The sequence below is a fragment of the Hylobates moloch genome, unplaced genomic scaffold (genome assembly GCF_009828535.3).
Source record: "Hylobates moloch isolate HMO894 unplaced genomic scaffold, HMol_V3 SCAFFOLD_9, whole genome shotgun sequence".
Taxonomy (NCBI): Eukaryota; Metazoa; Chordata; class Mammalia; order Primates; family Hylobatidae; genus Hylobates; species Hylobates moloch.
This window is the reverse complement of record NW_026652284.1, coordinates 9706017-9733779: the sequence shown is the minus strand read 5'-3', so window position 1 is coordinate 9733779 and position 27763 is coordinate 9706017. Positions and strand designations below refer to the sequence as shown.

General features: G+C 46.4%; 1 protein-coding gene across 12 annotated transcripts in view; it reads right to left on the bottom strand.

Moving 5' to 3' along the window:
• Window positions 1-957: 957 nt before the first annotated feature.
• KIF1B (kinesin family member 1B) overlaps window positions 958-27763 on the bottom strand; it is a 170583-nt gene continuing 143777 nt past the window's right edge. For 9 of the 12 annotated variants that reach the window (XM_058443749.1, XM_032758867.2, XM_032758874.2 and 6 more), the window contains 11 exons: window positions 23168-23282; window positions 22388-22521; window positions 20853-20914; window positions 17103-17248; window positions 16700-16939; window positions 13953-14024; window positions 11299-11420; window positions 8061-8210; window positions 7502-7694; window positions 7175-7293; window positions 5697-6014 (listed from right to left, as the gene is read on the bottom strand). In XM_058443749.1, coding sequence (XP_058299732.1) covers window positions 5972-6014; window positions 7175-7293; window positions 7502-7694; window positions 8061-8210; window positions 11299-11420; window positions 13953-14024; window positions 16700-16939; window positions 17103-17248; window positions 20853-20914; window positions 22388-22521; window positions 23168-23282 — 1396 coding nt within the window. In that variant the 3' untranslated portion in view covers window positions 5697-5971. Of the gene's footprint in view, window positions 4223-5696; window positions 6015-7174; window positions 7294-7501; window positions 7695-8060; window positions 8211-11298; window positions 11421-13952; window positions 14025-16699; window positions 16940-17102; window positions 17249-20852; window positions 20915-22387; window positions 22522-23167; window positions 23283-27763 lie in introns of those variants that run through there. The other 3 variants (XM_032758878.2, XM_032758879.2, XM_032758881.2) reach the window with 1 other exon arrangement.

The following is a 27763-nucleotide window of genomic DNA, read 5'->3' as shown; positions in this document are numbered from 1 at the left end:
GTGGTGGCAGGCACCTGTGATTGCAACTACTTGGGAGGCTGAGGAAAGAGAATTGCTTGAACTGGGGAGGCAGAGGTTGCAGTGAGCTGAGATGGTGCCATTGCACGCCAGCCTGGGCGACAAGAGTCAAACTCCGTCTCAAAAAAAATAATTATAGGCCAGGCACGGTGGCTCACGCCTGTAATCCTAGCACTTTGGGAGGCCGAGGCGGGTGGATCACAAGGTCAGGAGTTTGAGACTAGCCTGGCCAACATGGTGAAACCCCTCTCTACTAAACATAAAATCAGCCAGGCGTTGTGGTGAACGCCTGTAATCCCAGCTACTTGGGAGGCTGAGGCAGGGAGAATCGCTTGAACCCGGGAGGCAGAAAGTTGCAGTGAGCTGAGATCATGCCACTGTACTCCAGCCTGGACGACAGAGTGAGACTCCATCTCAAAAAAAATAAATAAATAAAAATAAATAATAATAATAAAAAAATACAAAAATTAGCCAGGCATGGTGGCGCACGCCTGTAATCCCAGCTACTCAGGAAGCTGAGGCAGGAGAATCGCTTGAACCCAGGAGGCAGAGGTTGCAGTGACCTGAGATCACATCACTGCACTCCAGCATGGGTGACAGAGCAAGACTCTGTCTCAAAAAGAAAAAAAAAAAAAAAAGCCAACACAACACTACAAAATTATTGGAAGGCATACAAGGAGGCTTCAGGAGAAAAACGACAAATCTTCTAGCTAAAATAACCACTTACATCTTTGGGAGAAAAGTACTTTCAAAGAAACAGCACCGTATTAGCTTTCTTGGTTATATAAAAACCACCATTTTGAATATCAGGAACACTTAAGCGATGATATCGTGACTTCTGTCTTAGAAAGGTATTATCTTTGCAAATCAAGAAAAGAAATCTTTGTGTAATTACCTTTCAAGGGGTGCAAGAATAAATGCACATCGAGAGCCTTCTGATGCACTGGCTGTACCTTTATTATTTTTACCTCGTTCACTAATAGTTCCGTGATGCAAGGTTACCATACACAGTTAGATAATGTCTGCATTGCACATCTAAGGCTATACAGCAAAAGAATCAGAATTAGTACAAATACAAGAACTATATTTACAGTCTGTATACTCAAGCTCCAAACATCAGATAATATTTACAAAATAAAACATGAAAATGAAAATCCAAAATTAATGTACATTGTTGCTAATGTGCTCAACTCCTTCACTGGGGAGAGATCAGTTTGCAAAGTCTTGGTTCAAAAAGGCCACTTATGCTTTATGGGTTTTGTTGTCATGTGTGAGGATGGTGACAAGAGACTTGAAATCTCAACAGACAAGTACTTTAGAGCCACAAAGTCTAAGACGATGCCTTAAATACAAGAAGGCTGATGGACTCAAGTGAACTGATGCCAGAATACGCAGAATGAAAAAAAATGAACTCGAAGACATGAAGAACAACACACCACAGCCACAGTTTGGCAAGAGACCAACCTCAGCTCAGACTGAGCACAGCCATCTGAGCACAGCCGTTTGGCTATGAGCTTTTTACGTGAATTTTATAGCAACTCTGATTTCTTCCTTTAAATACTGGAGGCTTTTTAAAGATCTTATGGGGCTCAAATACTAACTTCATAAATGGCCTTTTGAACAACAGCAGCAAATAATCTCTCAGCTGATATTTCAATTTACTAAGGAAGCACAAATTAAAACATTCCTGCTACACAGTCATGGTCTGGCCACACACCGGGGTGAATCACTGGCCCTGGTGAACAACTGTAGTGCACACAAGTTAGAGTCCTATGTAAACACATCCAACAAACCTTCTGGGAGCAGCAGCAAAATGAATCTTTTCTTTTCTTTTTTTTTTTTTTTTTTTTTTTTGAGACGGAGTCCTGCTCAGTCACCCAGGCTGGAGTGCAATGGTGCAGTCTCAACTCACTGCAGCCTCCACCTCCCAGATTCAAGCTATTTTCCTGCCTCAGCCTCCCAAGTAGCTGGGACTACAGGCACACACCACCACGCCTGGCTACTTTTTGTATTTTAAGTAGAGATGGGGTTTCACCATCTTGGCCAGGCTGGTCTCAAACTCCTGACCTCAGGTGATCCACCTGCCTTGGCCTCCCAATGTGCTGGGATTACAGGCGTGAGCCACCGCACCTGGCTGAATCTTTTCAAGGGGCAGGTTAACAATCACATTTTTAAAAGGGAACCAAAGGGAAAACTGAAAGACCCAAGTCAAACAAGCCCTGATACTGTCCATTGGAACCCGAGCAGGACACAGCATGAGGGAAATGCAGAAAGAGTACAGATGAGTGTGCACACTGGAGAATCCTTTCTCTCCAATCCACTGTGCAAGTATAGCTGGATAAATATACACAGACCTGACAAAATTAAATATCCCTGTAAATTAGACAATAAGCAGCAGGCCACAAAGTCTTTGCTTTGGAATATGTGCCAGGAAAAGTCAGCTTGTTTTTAGATCCCAAGAGACAGTTCACAATGACTTAGTTCCTTCATTTGAAATGAGCTGAAAAATCCATAAAAAAATAGGAGCAGTTGTCTGAAGTTTATGTGACTGAAGGGAAAAAAATATATCAAATAATAGTGGTTTCTTAGTTGGGAAACTCACTCCATTGCCCCTTGCCATCAGCACGTTTAACAACGAGCTGGGGCTTAGGTGCCTGGCCACTGCCACAAGCAGCTCTTGCCTGTGCTCCTGACTAGCGCATGGGCTGGCTGGCCCTGCACAGTCCTGGCCTGAGCGCTGACTGACTCCCAGGAGGGCACACAGACACAGAGAGGGTCTGAGCACTGATTTGGGGCTGGTAGTGAGGCCATATTTTGCTTTGACGGGAGAAAGGAGGATGAGAGGAGGAGGTGATTAGTTTTAACTAGCACTTATTTCTCTGAATTTGCCTAAGAATTCTCTTTCCTGCCTTTTAAATTTTTTGCTTATTTAAAGGCGTGCTTTAAGAAAATAAATAAAGGTGGTTTCCTTAAGGGCTCTGTTTCTTAACTTTCCTGCCACAACAGCAACAACTAGAGCCTCATAAACAGTTCCTGCCACAAATCTTCTCTCACAGCTTCACAGTGGGGATGGTTCTGTCGGGCAAGGGAGCACCCACCCTGGATGTGCTAGGGGCCAGCAGAGGCTGTCTGCACCTGCCAGCCGCAGCAGGGGCGCCCCAGAGGGTGAAGAGCATGCAGGACACGACCACTCTGCTCCCTCTGGCTCCCTAAGAGGCCTTCTTATCCGGGCACGCTATGAACAGACAGTCCAGTTTGGCCTGTTCTAATGACTGACACTTCCAAAGCAAAGACTTTCCAAACCAGTTTTCTATGAGTTAGAAGAAAAAATTTATTTCAGTGTATCACATAATTTCACTCTCTCTCACGCTTCCCACCGTCCTGTGTCACAGACATGGATCCTCTGTCACACTTTGTAACAGCAGCATCAATGACTTAATTTTAAAAGTGACCTTCAAATTCCATCTTCATTTCCCTGAAATTAGATTTGATTCCAGTCCAGGCAGCCATCTCTAAGCACCGACAGATCCTGCTGGTTTGAATAGAACCAGAAGGGCATATTGTGTCCATCAGACAATGCAACTTCTAACTACATTAAAAAAATCTCACATACCACTTAGAAAACAAATAACATCACAGTTAGTGACCTATGTTTTAACAGGAGGAAGAAAGTTAAAAAAAAATCCGCCATAGAGTTTCCGCTGGTCACTTTTCAGGTACAGACGCAGCCTGTGATTCTATCCTCTCCTTTCTCTCTCCGTGATTCACTTTTCCTCCTCTTCACAATGAAGTGATAAGGAGTGAAGCTGGGAGACCTGTTCTTCAGAGATGAGCCCAACCAGGAAGTGAGAAACAAGGGTGTGGACGATGACACAAGTCTCCCTAGCAACAACTCTACAGAGGCGCGCGAGCCCCTGGCCTTTGCTGCATGAAGCGGGAAGTCATCCAGCTGCCTATCGCCTGAGAATCAGCAACCTCAAGGCCGAGGACCTCACCAAGTGGGAGTGAGCAGATACTTTTCTGAATGCCTGAGCGATGGTGAAACAGAGAGGTCTGAGCAAGGGAAGTAAAGGATGGTGTAAAACAATCCCAAGACAACTGAAGTCACTGGAGGCTTTTTCCCCTCTCATCCTGGAAAACTTACTGGCAGCTGAAAGAGACAGATTTATCTTCTCTGATGGTCTCGGAAGCCAGATGACCTGGTCTGTCAGAAGGAAAGAAGACTGTCCACAGTGAGCTTCCTCCTTCCTCCCTGGGCAGTGTTTCCACACCAGATGGAGAGGAGCAGGGAACATGCAACAAAGCCTGGGGCCTGGGCTCCCTGGACGCTCATCCGTGCCCCTAGGCATATTGTGTTTTGTTTGTAGTAGTGGTTGTGGTTAGTTTTAATCCTGGGATCCAGAAAGCAAAGCCTGCCACATTTGCTTATTTATGAGTATAGAGAGCATCACTGAAAGCATCTTCAACCTGACAAGCATCAATGAAAACGACTGCTGGATTCAGAGGGAGACTTCCAAGTTTATGCCTGAAAGCTACATTTCTTTGATCAAAGGGAGCTGTAACAATCACAAGGTCACTACTCAGCATTATTTTTTTTTTTTTTTCTGAGACGGAGTCTTGCTCTGTCACCCATGCTGGAGTGCAATGGCGTGATCTCGGCTCACTGCAACCTCCGCCTCCTGAGTTCAAGCAGTTCTCCTGCCTCAGGCTCCCAAGTAGCTGGAATTACAGGCATGTGCCACCGTACCCGACTAATTTTGTATTTTTAGTAGAGACGGGGTTTCATCATATTGGTCAGGCTGGTCTTGAACTCCTGACCTCGTGATCTGCCCGCCTCGGCCTCCCAAAGTGCTTGGATTACAGGCGTGAGCCACTGTGCCCGGCCTACCTGGCATTATCTTAATCATAACAATGACCATCAAGTTTATCACGAGAAAGTGAAACACTCCCGCCTTGTGGAACATTTGTGTATGACATGGCACTAATTCCAACTGTACCAACACCATCACTAATGCCAAAAACAGAACTGAGACACTCCTAGAAAAGAGCTTCCCTCCCAACAGAGAAAAAACAGTGGGCAGGAATCCTGCTGTGAGGAGCTACAAGCATCCCACCGCCTGCCGCCGTCATGGCCCACGGCCAAACCCTGGAGTTCCCTGAAGTCCACCAGAAGCATCCTTAGCATTTCCCTTCACACGAGGTCAAGAGCAGCCACTGTCCCAGGCCCACTGAAAAAGCCTCTCGTCTCCTATCTACCAGTAAATAAAAATTCCATAATTATGCCCTAAAAAGCCCCAACTTTGACTCAGAATACAACTATTCCAGTTCTGTGCTCACCACCATCTTTTCTCTGAATGGAAATGCAGGGATTAGCCATGGCAAAAAGAGACAGAGGGGAAAAAAAGATTGGTTTTTTCCTCTCAGGTTCTAAAAAGGCCAGATGTCTCCTCCCTTAGTCTCTAAGCCACCCAAGAAAAATTAAAGTGATATCACAAACAGAGAAAAGAAAAAAAAAGTATGTTGTCTTGAAAAACAAAGGTGCCTGGTGACAGCAGCACAGACGTCAGAGGTGGTCATGATCGAGACCTATCATACAAAAGGAAGCCAAAGTACACCCACAATAATTTGGAGATTCACCAGATCCCCTCAGAGTTTTGTGTGTGTGTGTGTGTGTGTGTGTGTGTGTGTGTATGTGTGTGTGTGTGTTTAAAAACATTTTTTCCTTTTGTTAGGCCACATGCTACTAACAAGATTCTCAGCACAAGAAAAAAGAAAAGAGTACAGAGCAATGGAGATGGGGAACGGGAGAGCTAGAAAAGTGCTGGACAAGGAGGGAGAAGTAGTTAAGCCACAGGATTACATACAAGAGTCACCGTCAAGAATCACAAAGAGAAATGAGAGGTAACGCTTTCTTTATCTCTCGAAGGTGAGTGAGGGCACTCGGCAGAGTCACTTAGTATTTCGGCTGGCTCGGGCATCTGCGGGAAAGCTTTGACCTATGGGGGACAAACGGGGAGGTAGGATTAGAAGTCTGGGTACAAGTGTTGTCCCCTCACAGTCCTCTCCCTCTGAGGCTCCCTCCTGGAGCATCTTCCTATTTGGCACCGCAGGCCTAGGCCTCTAAGCTGTCTACTCCGGGACCCCATGACACAAGCCCTCAGAGAACCTGAGGCTGAATCACAGGGCTGGAGGTTGGGGGACCATTAAGGTTCTCACTGTCCTCCCTTTACTCTCTCCCCTGAGCTCCATCTGCAGACCTCTTGAGAACAAAAAGACAAGGAAAATAATTGGTGCACATGAGTCTCTCTGGTGGTTCAGAACATGACAATGCCTTAGAAGATGCAGAGGCCTCATTACCACCCCACAACCAATTTACACTCCTGTCCTTCCTCTCTTTTAAATTTATTTAGAAAAATACTTCCTTTCAAGCCAGACGTGGTGGCTCACGCCTGTAATCCCAGCACTTTGGGAGGCCGAGGAGGGTGGATCACCTGAGGTCAGGAGTTCAAGACCAGCCTGGCCAACATGGTGAAATCCCATCTCTACTAAAAATACAAAAAAAAAATTAGCTGGGTGTGGTGGCAGGCACCTGTAATCCTAGCTACTCAGGAGGCTGAGGCAGGAGAATGGCTTGAACCCGGGAGGTGCAGGTTGCGGTGAGCCGATATCGTGCCACTGCACTCCAGCCTGGGCCACACAAGAGCGAAACTCCATCTCAAAAAAAAAAAAAAACAAAGAAAAGAAAAAAAAAAAAGAAACATACTTCCTTTCCTATTTATCCTGATATTCCTGAAGCCAAAAGCCAAAGAGAGAAAGAAAACACAGAACAACTTCTAGGCTGGGTGCAGTGGCTCACGCCTGTAATCCCAGCACTTTGGGAGGCCGAGGTGGGTGGATCACTTGAGGTCAGGAGTTTGAGACAAGCCTGGCCATTGTGGTAAAACCCCGTCTCTACAAAAAATACAAAAATTAGCCAGGCATGGTGGTGCGTGCCTGTAGTCTCAGCTACTGGGGAGGCTGAGTCAGGAGAATCGCTTGAACCAGGGGGCAGAGGTTGCAGTGAGCCAAGACCAAGCCACTGTACTTCAGGGAGAAAGAGTGAGACTCCATCTCAAAAACAACAACAACAACAACAACAACAAAAACAATTTCTTACTGTATTGTGCCAGCGAGAAGTGGGTTGAAGGCATACAACCAGTCGTTCATGTCTTTGTCATTGAGGGCCTGCAAAAGGACCCCACGGTGCTTTGTGCAGACAGCAAAGGTGTTTGGTGTCTGAAAGAAAAATGCAGGTAGACAAGAAAGTTACTACACAGACAGCAATGGGGACTGCCTTGCCATATTCCCAAGGCATACAGCACTTCACAAAGGAAGTTCAAGACCAGAGAGAAAGGGGAAATTTCACACCACATAACAGAGAGTGCAGAACTCAAAAGGGAAGGGCACATGTAGCGATAAGAAACCAAGACAGGGCAGGACGGACCTTCACCATGGCCTGCTGGTCCTCACTGTACTCCACCTGTGCTGTGGACAGGTTAATGATTCCACGCTCCACAGGGTCTTTGTCACTGTTATAGATGAAGACATAAGGCCGACGGACGACAACAAAATGTTTAGCCCAGTTACTGTAAAGTGGCTCCTTGAAATGAAGGTATCCTTTCTTAGAGACCACTGAGCTAAAAACGACAATATGACAAAAGTTAGTTTCTCACAAAAAGAAAATAATCGTGCTGAGGACCATCAAAATACGCCACACCTAGGCCAAGTCCTTAGATTCGATGAAACAGGCAAATGACCTATTTGGCCTAGCATCTTATCTGCCAAAGTAATACAGCAAAAGCGAAACCGTGCCATGGCAACATGCTGCGCCAGGGTGCAGATGCATCATGAGACCCACCTGGAGAAACCCAGGCCGGCCCTCTCACCCCAGACTCAGCTTGCATCAGGCTACAGTACAGACCTCACAGGGAAGAGCTGGCCAGTCACTTCTTCCTGTGGATTTGTTTTTTATAGCTGGCATTCCTGCTCAATATAGTACTCACCCTGGTCTAATTTCTTCAATATCTGGAACAAGATTGAGAAATTCGTTTTTTCCTGCTCGGGCCAAATAGGGCGTTTCCACAGCTGGGACAATCTGAAACTGTTCAAATTCTGGGCAGGGACTAGAGGCCCGGGAATTGGCTTCTGGGGTCCTTTAAAATAGATTAGAAAGAAAAGGGTAATAAAAGCATCAGTTACGATCAAGGCATACTGAGTACTGTCTCACTGGGAGGAACACAATGCCCCTCCCTAAACCCCAGCTGCAAACTTGAGTTGCAGAGAGCTCAGCTGAGGAGACAAGCTGGCTTCAGAAAGTTAACTCTGAATTCAACTGGTGTCATCCTTCTGAAGTTATGAAAGGAAACTGATCATTGATGACCACTGGGTCACTTAGTCTGTCTGCCTATATTAAAGCCCTCTGAACACATTATCTGGAATATGAACTCTATTCCTTTATATGTTTCTTTTTAGTCCCATGGCCACACCAAAAGCGATGTTTCTCAAAGTGTGCTCCCAGCCAGCAGCATCAGCTTCACCTGGGAAACTTCAAAAACTCAAATTTTTAGACTCCAAGCCAGACCTATGGAACAGGAAACTGGGTGGGGTTGAGCCATGGGGGCTTCAGCAAGCCTCCCAGGGGATGATGATGTACACTGAAGTCTCAGAGGCCCACTGCCTTAGAAAATGGCAGAAAAAGCAAACAAATGGGAAGACCCAGGGTTCCTGAACGGCTGTGCAGAGTAGACCTGCACCACTGGCCTGGACCTGGACCAGCCCTCATGACTATTGTGTGAGAAATAAATTCCTGTACTCTGTATTGTTAGGTATCTTCGTAGAGCAACATAGCATTGTATCTCACTAAATCTAAAAAGCCCATTTTTTTTTTATACTTCATTCTTTTTTTTTTTTTGAAATCGAGTTAGCCGGGTGCAGTGGCTCACACCTGTAATCCCAGCACTTTGGGAGGCTGAGGTGGGCAGATCACCTGAGGTCAGGAGTTTGAGACCAGCCTGACCAACATGGCGAAACCCCATCTCTACTAAAAATACAAAAATTAGCTGGGCGTGGTGGCAGGCGCCTGTAATCCCAGATACCCAGGAGGCTGAGGCACGAGAATTGCTTGAACTTGGGAGGCAGAGGTTGCAGCACTCCAGCCTGGGTGACAGAGTGAGACTCTGTCTCAAAAAAAAAAAAAGGCCGGGCGCAGTGGCTCATGCCTGTAATCCCAGCACTTTGGGAGGCTGAGGCTGGCAGATCATGAGGTCAGGAGACCGAGACCATCCTGGCTAACATGGTGAAACCCCATCTCTACTAAAACTACAAAAAATTAGCTGGGTGTGGCCGGGTGCGGTGGCTCATGCCTGTAATCCCAGCACTTTGGGAGGCCGAGGCAGGTGGATCACGAGGTCAGCAGTTCGAGACTAGCCTGACCAAAATGGTGAAACCCCATCTCTACTAAAAATACAAAAAAAATAGCTGGGCATGGTGGTGGGCGCCTTGTAATCTCAGCTACTTTAGAGGCTGAGGCAGGAGAATCACTTGAAACCGGAAGGCGGAGGTTGCAGTGAGCCGAGATTGCGCCACTACAATCTAGCCTGGGCAACGAGAGCAAAACTCCGTCTCAAAAATAAATAAATAAAATAAAATAAAATAAAAAATTAGCTGGGTGTAGTGGCGGGCACCTGTAGTCCCAGCTACTTGGGAGACTGAAGCAGGAGAATGGAATGAACCTGGGAGGCGGGAGCTTGCAGTGAGCCGAGATTGTGCCACTGCACTCCAGCCTGGGCAATAGAGCGAGACTCCGTCTCAAAAAAAAAAAGAAATAGAGTCTCGCTCTGTCACCCGAGCTGGCACGCAGCAGTGCAATCTCAGCTCATTGCAACCTCTGCCCCCCAGGTTCAACCAATCTTCCTGCCTCAGCCTCCCCAGTAGCTGGGATTACAGGTACATGCCCCTATGCCTGGCTGATTTCTTGCTCTGTCACCCAGGCTGGAGTGCAATGGTGCAACCATGGCTCACTGTAGCCTCAACCTCCCGGGCTCAAGCAACCCTCCCAACTGAGCCTCCTGAGTAGCTGGAACCACAGGCGCATGCCATCATGTCCAACTATTTTATTTATTTTTTGTAGAGATGGGGGTCTCCCTATGTTGCCCAGGCTGGTCTCAAACTTGTGGGCTGAAGCAATCCTCCCACCTCAGCCCCCGAAAGTGCTGGGATTACAGGTATGAGCCACTGCACTCAGCCACCATTTCTTAAATTGGGATTCATCTTATAATTGATGGCATGCTTAAGTTAGTTGTCAGTGCTTTTTCTTCTTTTCTTAGTGGTACAGAATAGTCCCTACAGTCTGTGGCATCCTAAATTTAATGAAATTACCTGGTTGTGTTATTTTCTCCAGCCACCTTTGCCTGTGTCAGAGTTGGTACAATAAGATAGACAGGTGGATGATAACCTGGTGGGCATAATTGATGGAGATGCACAAGAGGGTGTGTTGCAAAGAATGGATTATGATGATGAATCATGGACTCGAGACTAAATTTGTCTTTTTCTTTCCTTTTTTTTTTTTAGGGACAGGGTCTTGCTCTGTCGCCCAGGGTGGAATGCAGTGGTGCAATAATAAAACCTCACTGCAACCCTGAACTCCTGGATTCAAGCGATCCTCCCACTTCAGCCTCCCGAGTAGCTGGGACCACAGGCACAGACCACCACGCCTGGCTATCTTATTTATTGTTTGTAGAGACGGCATATCGCTATGTTGCCCAGCCTGGTCTCGAACTCCCAGCCTCAAGCAATCCTCCTGCCTTGGCATCCCAAAGTGCTGGGAGCCACTTCACCTGGCCTTGTCTTTATTTTTCTTACCTATATAATTTGCTGTGGAACCAAAATATTTTTTTCCAAAACAGTTTCAAAATATTTTTCCCAAGATAGCACTTCCTATGTCTGGTATTATGACTGGGGAGACAAGCAGGGGTAGGAATGGAGGACAAAACTAGCAGAAAGGGATGAAGACGACAGTCAGGATGAGTTGATGATGCAGAAGGTTAGTAAGCTATGATGTGAAGAGATGCCAGTAGCTAGCACCTCTCCAGTCACTGTGATAGCCAAAAAGGCTCCCACACATTTCCAAATGCTGCCTAGGGGGAAGGTGCTGCCTTCAGTCAAGAACCATTGAGCTAGAGGAAGGTTGACATTTACCTTGGTTCGCAGATTGACTTCTCTCAGTGAAATCTGGGTACTTACTTCTGATCCAGAGAGTTGCTCCTAGAGTCTACCAGAGAGGGACAGGTGGAGGAGGGAGTGAGGGTGGCACTGCTGAAACTGGACTCAGAGGGATCCCGTCCAATTGGAGAGATATCAGACAACTGGAAGCAAACCGAACACTACAAGTTACATTCAGCTGAAAAAAGCTGCCTCTACAATAACAATAGGGAGTTTCAACAACCAGAGCCTCACTTTGATACATCTTGTTTCAGAAGGTCATTTAAGAAAACAAGCCTATACATACAATTATTATTTATCAATAAATAAATACATAAATAAAATTTTAAGAGACAAGGCCTTGCTCTATTGCCCAGGCTGGAGGGCAGTGATGCAATCCTAGCTTCCTGTGGCCTCCAACTCCTGGGCTCCAGCGATCCTCCTGTGCCCTGGCTTCCTAAATACCTGGGACTACAAGCGTGTACCACCACAACTGGTGAAAATAGTTTCAAAAAAGAAAAAAAACAAGCCCACAAATATTTTATGGCCTAAGTGCCACACTAAGAATCAAGACATTTATAAAAGGGGCAAGGTTGGTTTTTTATGTTCCGACTGCCCTCCTGCATTATTATTATTATTATTATTATTTTCTTTTTCGAGATAAGGTCTTGCTATGTCTACCAGGCTGGAGTGCAGTGGTGCGATGTTGGCTCACTGTAGCCTCAGCCTCCAGTACTCAAGTGATCCTCCCATCTCAGCTTCCTGAGTAGCTGGGACTACAGGTGCACACCACCACACCCAACTAATTTTTGTATTTTTTTGTGGAGATGGGGTTTTTGTCATATTGCCCAGGCTGGTCTTGAACTCTTGGCCTCAAGAGATCCATCGACCTTGACCTCCCAAGCTGGCAGGATTACAGATGTGAGCCACAGTCACCGGCCTCTCCTGCATTATCTTTATTTACTTATTTATTTTTGGAGAGACAAAAAGTCTCGCTCTGTCGCCCAGACTGGAGTGCAGTGGTGCGATCTCGACTCACCGCAACCTCCACCTCCCGGGTTCAAGCAATTCTCCTGCCACAGCCTCCTGAGTAGCTGGGATTACAGGCATGTGCCGCCATGCCCAGCTAATTTTGTATTTTTAGTAGAGACGGGGTTTCTCCATGTTGGTCAGGCTGGTCTCAAACTCCCAACCTCAGATGATCCACCCACCTCGGCCTCCCAAAGTTTTGGGATTACAGGCATGAGCCGCCATGCCTGGCCCATTATTTTGTTTTTTTGTTTTTTTGTTTTTTTTTCCTTTTTGAGGTGGAGTTTCACTCTTGTTGCCCAGGCTGGAGTGCAATGGCGCGATCTTCGCTCACCGCAACCTCCACCTCCCAGGTTCAAGCAATTCTCCTGCCTCAGACTCCTGAGTAGCTGGTATTACAGGCATGCGCCACCACACCCGGCTAATTTTGTATTTTTAGTAGAGATGGGGTTTCTCCATGTTGGTCAGCTGGTCACAAACTCCCGACCTCAGGTGATCTGCCCGCCTCGGCCTCCCAAAGTGTTGGGATTACAGGCATGAGCCACCGCAGCTGGCCCCCCGGTCCATTATTATTAAGAGACAAAAAAATACTGTCACACAGGTTGGGGTGCAATGGCACAATCATACCTCACTGCAGCCTCAAACTCCTGGGCTCAGGCAATCCTGCCCTGGCCTCCTGAGTAGCTAGGACTATAGTTGTGTACCACCACATTTGGCTAATTTTTCAAAAATGTTTTTGTAGAGATAGGGTATTTGTGCTATATTGCCCAGGCTGGTCTCAACCTATTGGCCTCAAGCGATCCTCTCATCTTGGCCTCCCAAAGTGCTGGGATTACAGGTATGCGCCACCACACCCAGCCCCTGAATTAATATGAGTGGTATTACAGTGGTGCGCCTTCCATGTACTAGGCATTGTTCTAATAATATGGCAGAGGATCTGCCTCCCTGGAGCTTAAGACAGACAATAAACCACTCAACAAACACTTTAAAAAGCATCAGGTAGTAATTAGTGCTATAGCAAAAAATAAAGCAGGAAAGAAGGGTGGGTAGAAAGTTTCAGACACCTGTCAGATTTATTATCAGGTGTTAACAAGTCCACTCACAGGAGGTGATAATGGAGTAGAAAAATGAAAGACGTAAGGGAGCCAACCATGGCAATACCTGGAGAAAGGCAAGTCCAGGCAAAGAAACAGTAGGTGTGCAAAGACCCCAAGGCAGGAATGAGCTGGGAAGGTTTAAGGTCAAGCTGACTAGAATTGAGTGAATAACACAGAAATTCTCTGAAGTGTTTACTTCACTCTTTGTTGAAGTCAATAAAACTTTATGCCACCAGGAACCTCAGGGTTTCCTTGTACCCTGGCATAGAATAACATACCACCTCCCTATAGAATATTCTCCTCCAAAGTAGTCATGAAAAAGCCAAAATGTTTCCCATCTGATAATCACTCTAAGAGACACAAAGGAGTCCTTTTATCTTCAGAAGTCAGTGTTCAGACTCTGAAAAATCAGAATGAATACCAGAGCAGTATGTCATAAATTTTCAAATACAATGCTATGCCCATGACCAGTTGCTTAAAAGCAGCAAAAACCAGGAATAGGTAATGTGGGCTGCTGTGGAGAAATCAGTTATCAACACACTGGCTAAAAATTACAGTCAATGTGCTCACCTTACAGTCACTGATGCTGCCGTGCACCTGGCTGAATTCTCTGTTGAAAGTGTGGGTGAGAAGTTGCAGGCACTAAAGAAGAGAAAGAAAAGTGCAAGCTGAACATAAAATGTCAACAGCCAGGAGCCTCGGGATAGCTGACCACATGGAGGCTCCTGAAGGGCTGAGTTCCTGGGGAGGGCATGGAAGCTCCACATCTCTTCTCCCTATGCATTCGTCCATCTGCTGTTCAATGCATTGGTCTCCTTTGCACTGTCCTTTCTAATAAACCAGTAAATTTAAAAACAAACAAACAAAAACCTCAATGACTAAATGAAGCCCTGGATGCAAGGCAGGAGGGGAAATAACAAATCCTAAATCCACAGTGCAGCTCCGATGTTGCCCAAACAGCTCTAGAAATTAGAACTAAGTATATAGCAAGGGAAGTTCTATGTATGTCTAATAAAGATAAAGCAAGTGGCTTAAAAAAGCCTTTCTCAAGATTACCAAAGTGAATTACTAAAAACACCATGGTTTTGGCTGGGTGTGATGGCTCATGCCTGTAATCCCAGCACTTTGGGAGGCTGAGGCAGGTGGATCACGAGGTCAGGAGATCGAGATCATCCTGACCAACATGGTGAAACCCCATCACTACTAAAAATACAAAAATTAGCTGGGCATCATGGTGGGTGCCTGTAATCCCAGCTACTCGGGAGGCTGAGGAAGGAGAATCACGTGAACCTGGGAAGTGGAGGTTGCAGTGAGCCGAGATCATACCACTGCACTCTAGTCTGGAAGCAGAGTGAGACACTATCCCCTCTCCAAAAAAAAAAAACCTACAAAAAATGAGCTGGGCATGGTGGCGCACACCTATAATCCCAGCTACTCAGGAGGCTGAGGCAGAAGAACCACTTGAACCTGGGAGGTGAAGGCTGCAGTGAGCCGAGGTCGCGCCACTGCACTCCAGTGTGGGCCACAGAGCAAGACTCCATCTCAAAAAAAAAAAAATTTAATAAAAATAAAAATAAAAAATAAAAACACCATAGTGATCTCTTGACCTCACAATCTGCCTGCCTCAGCCTCCCAAAGTGCTGGGATTACAGGCGTGCGTCACCGTACCTGGCCACCTCTGCCTTCTTTAAAAAGCTTTTATCTGGCTGGGTGTCCACACACCTGTAATCCTAGCACTTTGGGAGGCTGAGGCGGGTGGATCACCTGAGGTCAGGAGTTCAAGACCAGCCTGGCCAACATGGTGAAACTCCATCTCTACTAAAAATACAAAAATTAGCCAGGTGTGGTGGCACATGCCTGTACTCCAAGCTACTTGGGAGGCTGAGGAAGGAGAATCGCTTGAACCTGGGAAGTGGAGGTTGCAGTGAGCCAAGATCACACCACTGCATCCCAGCCTATGTGACTGGAGTGAGACTCCATCTCAAAAAAAAAAAAAATTTTAAAAAGCTTTTATCATTTCTCATCGGATTACTGTAATAAAGAATTCTCCCTTCCTCAGCATATCTCTTCACCATCAATCCATTCTCTTTATTGCTGCCAGAGAAATCTTTTTTTTTTTTTGAGACGGCATCTCACTCTGTTGCTCAGGCTGGAGTGCAGTGGCGCGATCTCGGCTCACTGCAACCACCGCCTCCAGGGTTCAAGCGATTCTCCTGCCTCAGCCTCCTTAGTAGCTGGGACTACAGGCGCATGCCACCACGTTCGGCTAATTTTTGTATTTTTAGTAGACACGGGTTTCACCATGTTGGCCAGGATGGTCTCGATCTCCTGACCTTGTGATCCACCCACCTCGGCCTCTCAAAGTGGTGGGATTACATGAGTGGGCCACCGTGCCTGGTCGGAAATCTTTCTTAAACACAAATACCTGTTTAAAATATTTCTGCCTTGCTCCTATCATCCACGCTAAACTCTTCAGTGCAGTATACAAGATTCTTCACTCCACACCTCCTGTTCCAGTCCCACATGAATTCCCCAAGACTGATCATGCAGGACACCCCTGCCTCCCTCCTGCACATCCTTCCAAGGTCAGCTCATGAGCTCCCCACTATAGACACTTCTCCTCTGACTCCCATAGCATTTGAAACACACACCTCTATTATATGCTTGTGACCTAATATTCTGTAACCTTTATATTTTTTAATTTTTAAATATTTTATTATTTTATTTTATTTTTTGAGATAGAGTGTCACTCTGTTGCTCACGCTGGAGTGCAGTGGAGCTATCTCGGCTCACTGCAATCTCCACCTCCCGAGTTCAAGCAATTCTCCTGCCTCAGCCTCCTGAGTAGCTGGAATTACAGGCACCCACCACCACGCCTGGCTAATTTTTGTATTTTTTGTAGAGATAGGGTTTCACCATGTTGGCCAGGCTGGTCTTGAATTCCAGACCTCAGGTAATCCACCTGCCTCAGCCCTGCAAAGTGCTAGGATTACAGGCGTGAGCCACCACGCAGGGCCTAATTTTTGTTTTTGTAGAGACAAGGTCTCACTATGTTAGCCTGGGCTTGTCTTTAACTCCTGGGCTCAAGCAATCCCTTTGCTTCAGCCTCCCAAAGTGGTGGGATAACAGGCATGAGGCACTGTGCCTGGCCCTGTAAGCTTGTTGAGGGTAAGAACTGCATCTTTTTATTTCTACATTCACAGTATTATCACAGGCCTTCAAACACCTCGAACAAAGGTGTTGAAAATGAATAAACTGAGAGGCTAGTTTGTGGAGCCTTGTGGGAAGACGTTCAGCAAAAAGGAAGGGATTCACACCTTGGTAGCCAGCTCTTTCTCTCGGTCCACCAGGCTTTCGATGTCTGCTGAATCGTAGCCACTGCTCTCACTGGGTGTGATGGCGCTTTCAAAGGTGGTGGTTGAGATCTGAGAGGAGATACTGGTGGAGGTGCTGAGGGTCCCACTGCTGAGGCTGGGGGATAACGAGTCGCTCAGGGATTTGGGGATGCTGTCACCAAGTCTCTCACGCAGCAGCAAAAAGTGGCGGGTTTTTTCCACCTGAGAAGATCAATACTACTGCTATAGCAAACACAAAGCTAGTTAAGATCTCAGGAGAGAAAAGTGAAAAGCTATGATCACATGCAGCAGGGGGGAGGAAGACTGATACTTTGGCAATCTTGTCCAAGAGTTCTTGCATCTGAGCAACCCTGCCCCTGGATACCTCATGTAGGAGCTCCAGCTTCTCCAGCTCCCACTGGTGCTCAAGGATGAGGCTGTCTCCACGGGGCCGCCAGCCTGCTAAGTTCTCTTCTCCCCGCACATATGCCACTGATGTATCTAAGATTTTTCTTCTCCTTCTCTGCATGCCTAAGAGAAGAGGAAACAAGTTTTTTTTTTTTTTTGAGACGGAGTCTCGCTCTGTCACCCAGGCTGGAGTGCAGTGGCGCAATCTCGGCTCACTGCAAGCTCCGCCTCCCGGGTTCACGCCATTCTCCTGCCTCAGCCTCTCCGAGGAGCTGGGACTATAGGCGCCCGCCACCACGCCCGGCTAATTTTTTGTATTTTTAGTAGAGACAGGGTTTCACCGTGGTCTCAATCTCCCGACCTCGTGATTCGCCCGCCTCGGCCTCCCAAAGTGCTGGGATTATAAGCGTGAGCCACCGTGCCCGGCCGCAAACAAGTTTTTGTTTCAGAAAAAAATTCAATTCCAAGTTTAGGTCAAAACGAATTAATAATTTTTTTGTTTGTTTTTTTTTGAGACGGAGTCTCGCTCTGTCGCCCAGGCTGGAGTGCAGTGGTGTGATCTCAGCTCACTGCAAGCTCCGCCTCCCGGGTTCATGCCATTCTCCTGCCTCAGCCTCCCGAGTAGCTGGGACTACAGGTGCCCGCCACCATGCACAGCTAATTTTTTGTATTTTTAGTACAGACCAGGTTTCACTGTGTTAGCCAGGATGGTCTCGATTTCCTGACCTCATGATCTGCCCGCCTTGGCCTCCCAAAGTGCTGGGATTACAGGCGTGGGCCACTGCACCTGGCCATGAATTAATAATTCTTATACGTAGCAAACTAAGACAGTTTGGTCTCAAGATATATGGGATTTTGTTTAAATACCAAAGCAACTGAAAGTTTTTAAAAACTGAGTTTTACATTCTTTGATAATTATGAAGACTGGGATGCAATTTAAGAAAATGATAAAATTATGATGTTAGGTGAAAATATAGAAATATTAAATAGTCTGTAATAGTCTATGCACTATGGGGCCGGGTGTGATGGCTCACGCCTGTAATCCCAGCACTTTCGGAGGCTGAGGTGGGCTCTCACCTAGGTCAGGAGTTCGAGACCAGCCTGGCCAACATAGTGAAACCCCATCTCTACTAAAAATACAAAAATTAGCCGGGCGTGGTGGCAGGTGCTTGCAAACCCAGCTACTCAGGAGGCTGAGGCAGGAGAATCGCTTGAACCCGGGAGGCAGAGGTTGCAGTGAGCCAAGATGACGCCACTGCACTCCAGGCTAGGCGGCAGAGCAAGATTCTGTCTTAAAAAAAAAAAAAAAAAGTCTATACACTATGATTGCAAATAAATAAAAATATACCTACATGAAACAAGGGGGAAGGCCAGGCACAGTGGCTCATGCTGTAATCTCAGCACTTTGGGAGGCCAAGGTAGTAGAACCACTTGAGCCCAGGAGTTCAAGACCAGCCTGGGCAACACAGTAAGACCCTGTCTCTACCAAAAATTAAAAAATTGGCCAGGTGTAGTGGCATGAGCCCAGGAGTTGGAGGCTGCAGTGAGCTCTGATCACACCACAGCACTCCAGCCTGAGCAACAGTAAGATCCTGTACCTAAGCTGGGCGCAGTGGCTCATGCCTGTAATCCTAGCACTTTGGGAGGCCAAGGCGGGTGGATCACAAGGTCAGGAGATCGAGACCATCCTGGCCAACATGGTGAAACCCCGCCTCTACTAAAAATACAAAAAAATTAGCCGGGCGTGGTGATGGGCACCTGTAGTCCCAGCTACTTGGGAGACTGAGGCAGGAGAATGGCATGAACCTGGGAGGCGGAGCTTGCAGTGAGCCGAGATAGCACCACTGCACTCCAGCCTGGGCGACAGAGTGAGACTCTGTCTCAAAAAAAAAAAAAAAAAAAGATCCTGTCCCTAAAAATAAAAATTTTAAAAAAGACGGAAGGGAACACACACACACATACACACAGTAGCTCACTGGCTGACAGATGACAGAGAGCTTTAGCCTCTATTATTTCCTGTTAATTTTTTTTAGTATTATACTGGTTTTACATATTAAATACATGAATTTATATTAATTTAAAAAATTGCTCAAGGAACTATCTGGATATTATAATAATTAGGTGCTACTTGGATTCATGCTCAAAGTCTTCTTTACTTATCTAAGTCTTGCCTGTGGGCCCTGACTTGTTTTCCATGTATATTCTGTAAAATGACTCAAACTCACATTAATCAAATGCTATTAGAAAACCTTAACTTTTGTTCATGTTTCAGTTTACAAACATAGAAATGCTAGGTGCTGCTTAACTCCACCTAGCTAGAGGAACAACAGCAGTTTAAAAACACATTTAAAAGAATACAGAACAAATCTGACTTAATAATTTGATTTTTTTTCTTTTTTTCTTTGAGACTGAGTCTTACTCTGTCACCTAGGCTGCAGTGCAGTGGCACAATCTTGGCTCACTGTAACCTCTGCCTCCCAGGTTCAAGCAATTCTCATGCCTCAGCCTCCTGAGTAGCTGGGATTACAGGCATATGCCACCACACCTGGCTAATTTTTGTATTTCTGGTAGAAAGGGGGGTTTCACCATGTTGGTCAGGCTGCTCTTGAACTCCTGGACTCAGGTGATCCACCCGCCTTGGCCTCCCAAAGTGCTGGGATTATAGGTGTGAGCCACCGTGCACGGCCAATAATTTGACTTTCTAAAACATGGGAAATTTAAATTGCAGTCTGATAGCATCTATAAAGTTATACTACTAAGTCATCTTTGGGCTAAAGTGGGGAGAGAAATGATTATGAAGTTTTCTAAACCAAATTCATTCAAATTCACATGAATTTTTTTTTTTTTGAGACGGAGTCTCGCTCTGTCACCCAGGCTGGAGCGCAGTGTCGCAAACTTGGCTCACTGCAACCTCCGCCTCCCAGGTTCAAGTGATTCTTCTGCCTCAGCCTCCTGAGTAGCTGGGACCACAGGCGCATGCCACCATGCCCAGCTAATTTTTGTATTTTTAGTAGAGACAGGGTTTCACCATATTGGCCAGGCTGGTCTCAAACTTCTGACCTCATGATCCACCCACCTCGGCCTCCCAAAGTGTTGGGATTACAGGCATGAGCCACTGGGCCCAGCCCACATGAATTTTTTAACTCAAATTTTACTCATAGCCTAGTGATATTGTGATACAATTTTAATACAATTGTACATCATAAACCAAACAATGTTGCAACTCTGAAAAAGGTAACTCCTACCACCCCTCCTCAACCAAACTGGCTTGTAAAACACACATGGTTTCTAAAAGGTTTTATATCTATCCTACTTGGGTAGAATCTCCAGTTTTTAAATACAGTATATTTTTTATTTACTTATTTTTTTTTGAGATGGAGTCTCACTCTGTTGCCCAGGCAGGCTGAAGTGCAGTGGCACAATCTCAGCTCACTGCAACCTCCGCCTCCTGGGTTCAAGCAAGTCTCCTGCCTCAGCCTCCCAAGTAGCTAGGATTACAGGCACACGCCACCACACCCTGCTAATTCTTGTATTTTTGGTAGAGATGGGGTTTCACCATGTTGGCCAGGCTGGTCTCCAACTCCTGACCACAGGTGATCCGCCCGCCTTGGCCTCCCAAAGTGCTGGGATTACAGGTGTGTGCCACTGTGCCCAGCCAGCCTAAATACAGGATACTTGAAACATACACAAAGATAACTATTACCTCCTCAATCCGCCAAGAGCTTACCTGGACTACCTGTGTCTGACATTTTGCATAAGCTCAGTTCGTAAATGCCAGTGACTCGATTCCTATTTGAAGAAAATAAAACAATTGTTTAATCTCTTACAGCACAAAAACAGGAAAATTTCAATTTCTGCTACTTAAAATAGTGTCTTCTCTGCAGGGACTCAAATATAATTATAGGCATTTCTTATTTGTCACCGCTCTTATTTTGAACTTAAGTAGCATAACTTTTCCTAGAGGAGTCTGCTTTCATCTCAATTTTATTTTTTTAGAGATAGGGTTTCCCTGTGTCACCCAGGCTGGAGTGCAGTGATGCAATCACAACTTGCTGCAGCCTCGAACTCCTGGACTAATGTGATCCTTCTGCCTCAGCCTCCTGAGTAGTTAGGACTTCAGGCATGCACCACTATACCCGGCTAATTTTTAAATTTTTTTGTAGAGATAGGGTCTCACTATGTTGCCCAGGCTGGTCTTGAACTCCCGGCCTCAAGTGATCCTTCCACCTTGGCATCAGAAAGTGCTGAGATTGTAGGCATCAAAAAGTGCTGAGATTATAGGCATAAGCCACCACGCCCCCACCTCATCTCTATCTTTTAAACACTATTTCAATAGGGTGAATATAATTGAATGATAAACTAGAAAATTTAAAATATAAATGTGAAAACTAAAAATTTGTCTTTTCTTATTATAAGAGAGAAGATATGAGAGAAACAATGACTAGAATGAAACGATAATCAACAACTTCTGGGGACTGTGAGTAGTAGGAGGTATAATACCTTCTATTGTATTAGTAACACTTATTTTTAAGCTGGGCGGTGATACACAGGCATTCATTATATTGTTTTTTTTTTTTTTTTTTTCCTTTTTCTTTCTTTTCCTTTTTTTAAATTTTGAGACAGGGTCTCACTGTTCCACCCAGGCTGGAATGCAGTGGTTCTATCATGGCTCACTGCAGCCTCAACCTCCCAAGCTCAAGTGATCCTCCCACCTCAGCCTCCTGAGTAGCTGGGACTACAGGCGTGTGTCATCACACCTGGGTAATTTTAAAATTTTCTGTGGAGATGGGGTCTGTGTTGCCCAGGCTGGTCTCAAACTCCTAGGCTTAGGCAATTCTCTGTCCTCGGCCTCACAACGTGCTGGGATTACAGACATGAGCCACTGTGTCTGGCCTTCACTGTATTATTCCTGACATATTTTGTACGCCTTAAATATGCATAACAAATCTTAAAAAGAAGAAAATTTCAATGGTACTCTGTTAGAAATAATAATGATGACATTTAAAAGTCTTTGCAAATTTACTCTTTGCAAAATTGTTTTAGACGTGTTCACAATGTAATATTCCTTTCTTCCCTCATAACTCATCCATCCATCAACATTTTATTAAATGTCAGCATGCAAGTCAGTACATTTCAGGTGTCAGTTACCAAAATGGTTCATAAACTGTAAACTAACCGTGAGACAGTAAGCTGAGAATACTTAAGGACTAATGATTCTGTTGTACTGAACAAACTGGAAGCTAACTTGTGTGAAAAACTTACGAATCTGGTGACTTTGAGTAGCCACTGCCAAAGAGGCTACGCAGAGAGCGTGGTGGTGAGATCTTGGCATCTCGGGAGTAGAAGACCATGCACACATCCTTGGTGATGACAGCCGGCTGGATGCAATGATCCAGCTGAAAGCAGACAGGGTAGGTGCTGATGAAGTGCAGGCAGAATACTGTGACTAGAGTCTATACATGAATGTATTTGGAAAGCTAGTCCCAGTTGTGAGAACTGAAGGATTTCAGCTCCACCAATTATTTCAACAGCCACCCAATGGATAATATGTGCAAGAGTAGGTAGTACTCCTTAGAGATGCATTTATTTTTATCTGAGGCAAATGTTGTTTCTCCTGATAGGTGAGGAAACTGAGGCAAAGAGTTTCTCCAAGGACATAGAGGAAGTAAGTGGTAGCACAGGGATTTGAACCGACAGGCTGGGTCTTGGGTCTGGGCTGTTAACCACTATTACACTCTGTCCACAACTACAAAAACAAGAGGTGACATTTTCTTAAAAATCACACATTCTTCAAACAATGGTGATTAGGCTACTAAAGCTGAAGCTGGAATGAAAGTCATGTGATTTTTTGAGTAAACAGAACCCAGGAATAGAATCTAATATAATCAGAAGAGTTAGCAAAGTATAATAAAATGAAAAACTTAAGGATGTGGAGGAAGAAAGAGGACAAAACAAGTGGAATCTTCACTGACCACTTCCTGCTGTAACCTGCACTGTTCAGGGCTGACTGTTGGCATCAACTGAAGTTCCGAGTCTCCTCACCTCTAGGTAGGCCGACAAGGTCATGTAGATCTTTTCTCCATAGGGTGTCACTCGGTTCAGAAGAAGGGAGTTATGCAGAGAGCTATCCCACACAGCCTCAAAGCGGTAGAAGGTCCTAAGGTCAGAAAGACAAGACGGAATCATCCAAAACAAGCTAAAGTCACCTTAGTCCAGGTACTGCCACTGTCAATCATCCTAAAGAACTGTATGCCAACCAATGGACACTTTCAATTTATCAAACTCTAATAACAGAGAGGAACTCTTATTTCCTAGAAGGAAAAGATAGGTCCCCATCCTCTTGCTCCCAACCCCACCTATCATTAAGGAACACTTAGTTGTGCTTTTTTTTTTTTTTTTTTTTTGAGGCAGAATTTTGCTCTGTTGCCCATGCTGGAGTGCAGTGGCACAATCTTGGGTCGCTGCAACCTCTGCCTCCTGGGTTCAAGTGATTCTCCTGCCTCAGCCTTCCGAGTAGCTGGGATTACAGGCGCCTGCCACCACGCCTGGCTAATTTTTGTATTTTTAGTAGAGACAGGGTTTCACCATGTTGGTCAGGCTGGTCTCGAACTCCTGACCTCAGATGATCTGCCCAACTCGGCCTCCCAAAGTGCTGGGATTACAGGCGTGAACCACTGCACCTGGCCAGTCGTGCTTTTTTTAATTTTGTTTTGACAAGGCTGCCTCTGTCTATAAACATAAAAATAGTAAGGTCAATCCAAGGGATTAAGATGAAATGGATAAGTGAGTATGGACAGAAACTGAAAGAAGAAAGACTAAGTAAGCTCTCCTGTCAGTTAGTGATGACAGCAGGAAGTCAATGTTCGGTAATTTGTCAGCTTCGATCTTCACATCACAAGAGGGCTAAACATCATTCAATCCAGTGCTGCTACGCCTCAGAAACGCCACAGATATATCTAAGGGGATTAATGGTAGAAGGGTTTAAGTATAGAGAGCCTTATTTTATTTTTGAGACGGAGTTTCACTCTGTCACCCAGGCTGGAGTGCAGTGGCGCAATCTCAGCTCACTGCAACCTCTGCCTTCTGGGTTCAAGCGATTCTCTTGACTCAGCCTCCTGAGTAGCTGGGATTATAGGCACGCACCACTACACCAGCTAATTTTTCTATTTTTAGCAGAGGAGGGGTTTCACCATGTTGGCCAGGCTGGTCTCAAACTCCTGACCTCAAGCGATCTGCCCACCTCGGCCTCCCAAAGTGCTGATTATAGGTGTGAGCCACTGTGCCGGCCGAGAGCCTTATTTTAAATAAAAGAATACGAGGTTATTCTTAACTGATGTTTCAGTAAAAGAGAATAAATTGTTAACACTAGAGCCAGCCAAATACCATTTGTTAGCTTTAAAAAAAAGGCCATTTGAAAAATTAATCTTACATTTATATAACAAACGGAAACTTAATAGATACCCACAAACTGTTTTGTTGTTGTTGTTCTAATATCGTTTTTTTTCTACTGGTAAAACATTAACTCTAATTGACATTAAATCTTCCAGTTCTGCAAGTCTAATGTGAAATATGGCACTTAGTTTAAAAGCAGTGTTACAGATCGATTCCCAATTCTGCCCCATGTTTCCCTTCTCAGACCCCTATGACAAGTGGAGGGGAAGATGTCTGGTCTGCCCCACCATCACTAGTTCTCCGCAGATAGAACACAGCTCACCTGATTCACCTAGAAGAGTCTGTGCACACTCTTTCCTGCCCAATACATTCCTTCCTACTCCTTTTGAAATAGTGACCTCACTATGGCTGCCTTTTCTAGACTTCCTATGGCAAGTAGCTGGCATATCCTCCCTCTAAACACATCCCCATGTTTCTTCCTCCAGAAACGATCAACAGAGAGAACACATTTCTGAAACTGAACCCCATGACCACACCTCATCTTCCAAGTGGCAGTGTATGAGGTCTGATCATCTAACGTAGCTGCTTCTAGATCTGAGTCTTCTTCAAGTACTTAATACTCTCTCAAATGTCTAGTCTTTGAGGCAGTGAGTGTGGGTCAAGAAAATTCTCTACAAAGACACAGAAGATAGAGAAACAACTAACAAGTCAAAGACAAAGCCACCAAGTGACCCAAACAGGAACAGAAATGATGGACAATGAAGGCCTTTCTATAGTTCTTGAGCTCCCTGGGCACAGGAGGAAACCCTTCATGTGTCCATAAAACTCTGTGTAAAGGAAATTTTTAATTTGGTTTAAGACATATTCTAATACTGGGTGACAATATCCACTGCTTCAACAGATGCCACTTGAGAACTGACTCTATCATTGTGAGATTTTTTTTTTTTTTTGAGACAGTCTTGCTTTTGTCACCTAGGCTGGAGTGCGGTGGCGTGATCTCAGCTCACTGCAACCTCCTCATCCCAGGTTCAAGCGATTCTCCTGCCTCAGCCTCCAGAGGTCTGCTCTTTTATTGTGTCCCTGTTTTTGCCAAAGTACCTAGAAGGGGTGGGGCTTATTTGTCCCATTTCAGAGGCTGGATACATCCATACTGAAGTTAAATAAACCCCTCTTCTTAGAATGAGGGCATTTATGACTTTGGTGATATTTGACAGAAATTTCTATCAATGCTGCTGCCTTCATTAAGTTCCAAACCATAACGTGGCACCTCCCAGGACCACTGCTGAGGTTTCATGACACTGACTCTTTCAAGTGAGGCAAATGTTTTGAACTTGTCTAAGAAAGCCTCTTCACATTTCTGTTTTCAGGCTAAGCTTTCACTTAACATAACGAGAAAACTGTATTGGCAGAAACCTGGTTAACACAAAGGAAATTTTGACTCCACTAAAGTCTTCCTGTATTTTTTTTTTTTGAGATGGAGTCTTGCTCTGTCTCCCAGGCTGGAGTGCGGTGGCGCGATCTCGGCTCACTGCAAGCTCTGCCTCCCAGGTTCATGCCATTCTCCTGCCTCAGCCTCTCCGAGTAGCTGGGACTACAGGCGCCCGCCACCACACCCGGCTAATTTTTTGTATTTTTAGTAGAGACAGGGTTTCACCGTGGTCTCGATCTCCTGACCTCGTGATCCGCCTGCCTCGGCCTCCCAAAGTGCTGGGATTACAAGCGTGAGCCACCGCGCCCGGCCTATTTTTTTTTTTTTTTTAACGTGAATCTTTTTATTTTTTTGCACACAAAACAATAAACATTTTCTAAAAGTACATACGAACAAAAAGATGCATATCAAACATATTAGGAAGGTTGCACATGGGAAGACGGGGAATAGAAATGGGGGGGTGGGAATTAAAGAAAATAAATGAGAGAGGGACTTTGTATGGATTAATGATAATAACTCAATCCTCTATTTGACAAAGAAGAAGGAGAAGGAAGAGGAAGAAAAAGAAAGTGGGATAAAGGATCAGAAAGGGAGGAAAATAGAAAAAATTAGAGTATGACTCCAGGGTAGACCTGTTTTGTTGTCGCTTGGTTCGTTGGTTGGTTTGACAGTTGTATTTTTCATATGTTTCGCCATGTTGGCCAGGCTGGTCTCCTAGCCTCAAGTGATCAACCCACCTCAGCCTCCCAGAGTACTGGGACTACAGGCGTGAGCCACCACATCCAGCCCCCACATTGCTTCTGGCCTCTGTGGTAGACCTCCAAGACGGGGCGGCCGGGCAGAGGCGCTCCCCACATCCCAGACGGGGCGGCCAGGCAGAGGCACTCCTCACTTCCCAGACGGGGCGGCCAGGCAGAGGCGCCCCTCACTTTCCAGACGGGGCGGCCGGGCAGAGGCGCCCCTCACATCCCAGAAGGGGCGGCCGGGCAGAGGCGCTCCTCACTTCCCAGACGAGGCGGCCGCGCAGGGGCGCTCCTCACTTCCCAGACGGGGCGGCCGGGCAGGGGCGCTCCTCACTTCCCAGATGGGGCGGCCGGGCAGAGGCGCTCCTCACTTCCCAGGCGGGGCGGCTGCGCAGAGGCACTCCTCACATCCCAGAAGGTGCGGCCGGGCAGAGGCGCTCCTCACTTCCCAGACGGGGCGGCCGCGCAGAGGCGCTCCTCACTTCCCAGACGGGGCGGCAGCGCAGAGGCGCTCACTTCCCAGACGGGGTGGCCGGGCAGAGGCGCTCCTCACTTCCCAGACGGGGCGGCCGCGCAGAGGGGCTCCTCAGTTCCCAGACGGGGCGGCCGGGCAGAGTCGCTCCTCACATCCCAGACAACGGGCGGCCGGGCAAAGGCACTCCTCACATCCCAGACGATGGGCAGCCAGGCAGAGACGTTCCTCACTTCCTAGACGGGGTGGCGGCCGGGCAGAGGCACTCCTCACCTCCCAGACGGGGTGGCCGGGCAGAGGAGCTCCTCATAACCCAGACGATGGGTGGCCAGGCAGAGACGCTCCCCACCTCCCATACGGGGCGGCGGCCGGACAGAGGCTGCAATCCCAGCACCCTGGGAGGCCAAGGCAGGCGGCTGGGAGGCGGAGGCTGCAGCGAGCCAAGACCACGCCACCGCACTCCAGCCCGGGCAACACCGAGCATCGAATGAGCGAGCCTCCGTCTGCAGTCCCAGCACCCCGGGAGGCCAAGGCGGGCAGAGCGCTGGAGGTCAGGAGCTGGAGACCAGCCTGGCCGACATGGCGAAACCGCGCCTCCAGCC